At 35.6% G+C, this 4,990-nt stretch overlaps 1 protein-coding gene across 1 annotated transcript; it reads left to right on the forward strand.

The window, feature by feature from the left end:
- Positions 1 to 1,234: 1,234 nt before the first annotated feature.
- LOC107133838 (olfactory receptor 5V1-like) lies at positions 1,235 to 2,249 on the forward strand. The gene has a single exon (XM_015476003.1). The coding sequence runs from the start codon at positions 1,242 to 1,244 to the stop codon at positions 2,247 to 2,249; it is 1,008 nt and encodes a 335-aa protein (XP_015331489.1). The 5' UTR covers positions 1,235 to 1,241.
- Positions 2,250 to 4,990: the final 2,741 nt, after the last annotated feature.

Raw genomic sequence — 4,990 nt, forward strand, 5'->3', positions numbered from 1 at the left:
GAACTAAATAACAGAAATAAGTAAATTTAAAAAATGCAAATGTTCACTAATAACAGTGGCTTTTTCTTAAACCACTTCTAATGTTGAGAAATGTTGTTCATTAGAATATGAGATGTTGGTAACATACAGGTAAATATGATCCATAGTTGCATGATAACCTTTAATTTAGACTACTGAAGATATTTTCTGTTAACCTAATGTCAGACCAATCTTCACGACTTATTTCAAAGTCAGGATGCTGTCACACTAAAGGTCATTAACTGACTCCTTATCATTTATGGAAGTTCTACAGAATTAAGATAAATTATTTACAACTCAAAGATCATGTTTCATTGGGTTTATTGCCATGAAAATCTATCACAATGCAGTGCTTAAGAAAAAAGCAGGTTAAAATGCATACTTTTCTGATCCTCATTTTGAATACTTACATATGGGAAACTGATCTAAAAGACTGAAACAAAACCATCTCTGTGAACATTAAGGATTATATTTATTAAAAATTTATTTTCAGGCTGAGGTTGTAGTTCAGTGGTAGAGTACTTGCCTAGCACTGGCCCTGGGTTCGATTCCCAGCACAATATAAAGCCAAATAAACAAAATAAAGGTATCATGTTCATCTACAACTAAAATATTTTAAAAAATAATTTTCTATGTTTTCAACATATTCTAAAACAAACACATTAATTTTAATCAGAAAAAAAAGACAATTTTTGTTCTGCATTCAAGGATGGCAAGGAGGAGCACAGATAGCTTTGCAGAAGGTAATGAAGACCAGAGAGATTCTTCTGTAACTGTTTCTGCAATACATGTCTACACATCACCAAGAAAATGTAAATAGGCTTGACAGAGGTATTATTAACAGAGAATCTTAGGACGTACATTGCCCTTTTGTGATTTGCTTTTTTTTTTTTTAGGTGTTGATGGACCTTTATTTTATTTATTTATATGTGATGCTGCGAATCAAACACAGTACCTGACATGTGCTAGGTAAGTGCTGTACCAATGAGCCACACCCCCAGCCCTTGTGATTTGCTCTTAGTTAAAAATTTTCAGTGCTGTATCTTATACAGGGAGATGATTTTCAAGTGAAACACTGGAGGTTTTTACATATGTGTTTGGTAGCTGGTATGAGTCATAGTTTATAAGAGTGATATTCCCTGGTTTACTACCAGATATAGATAGTAATATTGTATTTGTAATATTTTGCTTTCCTGTTTTTCAGACCATAGCTACTGTAGCATATGATTATTGTTATCTATATGTCTCTTTGCCCAACTCCCCAGAGGAAACCAGACAACATTATGGAAGGAAAGAACCAAACAGCTATATCTGAATTCATCATCTTGAGATTCTCTGACCTGAATGAATTGCAGTTTTTACTATTTACCATCTTTTTTCTGACCTATATATGTACTTTGGGAGGAAACATATTCATCATCTTGGTGACTATGGCTGATCCACACCTACATACACCCATGTACTACTTCCTAGAAAACCTGGCCTTTCTTGATGTCTGCTACACCACCACCAATGTCCCACAGATGATGGTACATCTTGTATCAGAGAAGAAGAGCATTTCCTTTGGGGGATGTCTGACTCAACTTTTTGCATTCATTTTCTTTGTAGGATCAGAGTGTCTCCTCCTGGCAGCAATGGCATATGATCGCTACATTGTCATCTGCAAACCCTTAAGGTATTCAGTTATTATGAACAAGGCCCTGTATAATCAGTTAACAGCCTCATGTTGGACTGGTGGTTTCCTCAATTCAGTGGTGCATACACTATTGACATCCCGTCTGCCATTCTGTGGCAACAACCAGATTAATTACTTCATTTGTGACATACCCCCTTTGCTGATCTTGTCTTGTGGGGACACTTCTGTCAATGAACTGGTGTTGCTGTCCATTGGAGTCTTCATTGGTTGGACTCTTTTCCTGTGCATTGTCCTTTCCTACCTTTACATAATCTCCACCATCTTGAGGATCCACTCCTCAGAGGGGAGATGCAAAGCCTTTTCTACATGTGCCTCACACCTGGTCATTGTCCTTCTCTATTATGGTAGTGCCATTTTCACATATGTGCGGCCCATTTCATCTTACTCATTGGAGAAAGACAGACTGATCTCAGTATTGTATAGTGTTGTTACTCCCATGCTGAACCCTATAATTTACACATTGAGGAACAAGGACATCAAAGAGGCTATGAAGACAATAGGGAGAAAGTGGCAGCCACCAAGTCTTGATATGTAATGTTAAGGATAAGATTAAGGATAATCACTATTTTGATATGTAATCTCAAAATAATAATCTTATATTAGAATTTTTCACCAATCAGATGTTTCTCCTGACACTCAAAAACTGCCTGAAATGCTGGGACAGAGATGAAAGAATTGGCACACTCCACCTCAAAAGTACATGATGTCGAGCTTGCTTTCTTTTTTCCTCCTCTTTTTGGTACTAGGGATTGAACTCCTGTGTCCTTTAAATTTTTTTATTTTCAGATACAGTCTCACTAAGTTTTTGAGGTTGGCTTTGAACTTGCCATCCTCATGCCTCAGGCTCCCTAATTGCTGGGATTGCAGGTGTAGACTACTGTACCTGGCATTCTTGAGCTTTTGCTAGTTCCACATGAGAGACATCAATCTTACTCTTTTTAGATGTTTTCTTCTTATACATGTTTTCCATTCTTTATCCTCTTTCCAAAGATGGTGGCTCTCTTCCATGTAATATTTGTTTGATGACCTTCATCATTTGGTACTTTATTTCCTATATGTGTAAGAATGTGAAAGAAGCTCCTCTTATCATATTTCTCTTTTCTTGGTGAAATAACTTTCAGTCTCAGCTAGCAGCTACTAGCAGCTCGGAAGTGCCTGAAATATCCACCTTCCTTCAGGCCTGACAGGAGCACCTGCTGAATGGGGTGAAACCACATCCTCAGCACTTGTGGTTATCATTGCCCAACTGCCCGGCCAGGAAACTGAGAGTCAGGGCCTTCAGGGCATGAAACCCCTGACTCAGTAAGAGCCAAAGACCCTTCTAGATTGCTTTCTGCCATGACAGCAACATTTAGAGTTTCCTCACAGTGCGGTTACATTAGGCAGAAGAATGGCTTATGGATATTGTCTTGCTTATGTGTGATTGACAGGCACACCCCACTCGAACCCTATAATAGTTGTGTGCATTCCAAAAATAAACAGAGCTACTAGACGATGACCTGAGGTGGGTCTGCAGCCAGTTCTCTCACCAACTCCCGCAGTCTGTGTGTTGATTCTGTGTCTCTATCCCCCTTGACAAGGCAGCTGAGTGACCATCGATCACGAAGGGACTAGGAACACATTCATTTTCTTACCTCTTAACTTATGATTTTGGCCTTTTTTGTTCTTTTTAACAAAACATCATCACCAATATATAAGTTCACATTATTCTCATTTTGACAAAGATATATAATCATGATGAAATGGTGCTTATCTCCAGATCTATTGGTAATTAATTTTAATTTTGTCACCTGCTGCATGGGCTAAAGCCAATTTATCTTCATATTAGAAAGAAGATACATTTTCTTAATCCCAGTTTATATTCCTTACTCTATTCAAAAGGTAAAATATCCCAAAAAGATTTTTTCTAGGAACAAGTCAACATGACAGATTATTTAACATAACATTATCTTAACATAACATTAGGAACATTTTTATAAAAATTTAGAAAATATAATTAGATAAAAAATATAAAAATTTGTGTTTTGTGGGAAGGAATAAAAATTTTAGCAATATGGCAATTAGAGTTAGAAAAAAATAGAAATTACATGTTTAAAGTATTAAATTACTGCTTTTATTTTTTATACTGTTTTAAAACACTTCTGGTTTACACACTATTCCTTTAACTATGATTATTTGGTAAATGCTGTATTAAATATTCTGTGTATTACCTATCTTATAACCTATGTCCTGTAGAAACCCTAAGTAATTCTTCCCTAGATAGGGCTTAGTTCCTGGCTATATACCACCACTATGACCATTTCCTTAATTTCAAATTTATATCCTACCAACCATTTAAACAAAAACTTCTCTATTATTTATAATTTCATTCAAAACACACTTTCTCCCAATCACTCCACCTGGAAGCATTTTCTATTCCTTTTTAAGTCACAGGATACTATGCAAGGTGGCGGGGGTTGGGGTAGTAACAAGAGTTCCCTGACTATGCCATTTAAATTGCATCTTTTTTCCCCTAGTAATCATTGATAGCCCCAATTATCACAACTTATTAATAACAATCATCAGTTTATTATTATCTTATTTATGTATTCTATTCACCTTTTGATTATTAGGGCCAAGAGTAATTCCTGGCTTATAGTAGCTTTTAAAGAAATTCTATTGATAAAGATTAAAGTACCAGGCTATCATGACATATACTATAGTACTTGTGCATGGAAGTCTTTACTGTCTTACTGGAAGCACACTTCTAAGGAGGACACATCTTATAAAAAGTATATATCTTGGTGTTCCTCACAGTCCCTAGTTTGATGGTTTATTCACTTTTGGGTTATATTCCAGGATATTATGCTTTGTTGAGGAGTAGATGAATGAAGCAGTTAGTGATGGATAAAATTTAGTTAGTTATTTTATTGGATTGTTTTCTCACTGTTGAGCTAAGTTTTTTTAGTATTTTGTTGAGGATTTTTTGCAACTACATTCATCAGGAATATTGACTTACAACTTTCTTTTTCTTGCAGTGTCCTTGTCTGGCTGAAAGCCAATATACCAAGTATCAGGATAACACAAGCTCTTTAAATGACTTAGGAAATATTCATTTTTCTTAAATATTTTGGAGGTGTTTGAGGTTGTTGTCAGTATTTCCTTTTTAAAATGTTTAATAGAACTCAGTGGTAAACTATCAGGTCCTGGGCTTTTCTTTATGGAATTCTTTTGATCACCTTATTTGTTATTAATCTTTTCCAGTTTTCTATATCTTCACGATTCAGTATTTGTTGT

Source organism: Marmota marmota, unplaced genomic scaffold (genome assembly GCF_001458135.2).
Source record: "Marmota marmota marmota unplaced genomic scaffold, marMar, whole genome shotgun sequence".
NCBI classification, from domain to species: domain Eukaryota; kingdom Metazoa; phylum Chordata; class Mammalia; order Rodentia; family Sciuridae; genus Marmota; species Marmota marmota.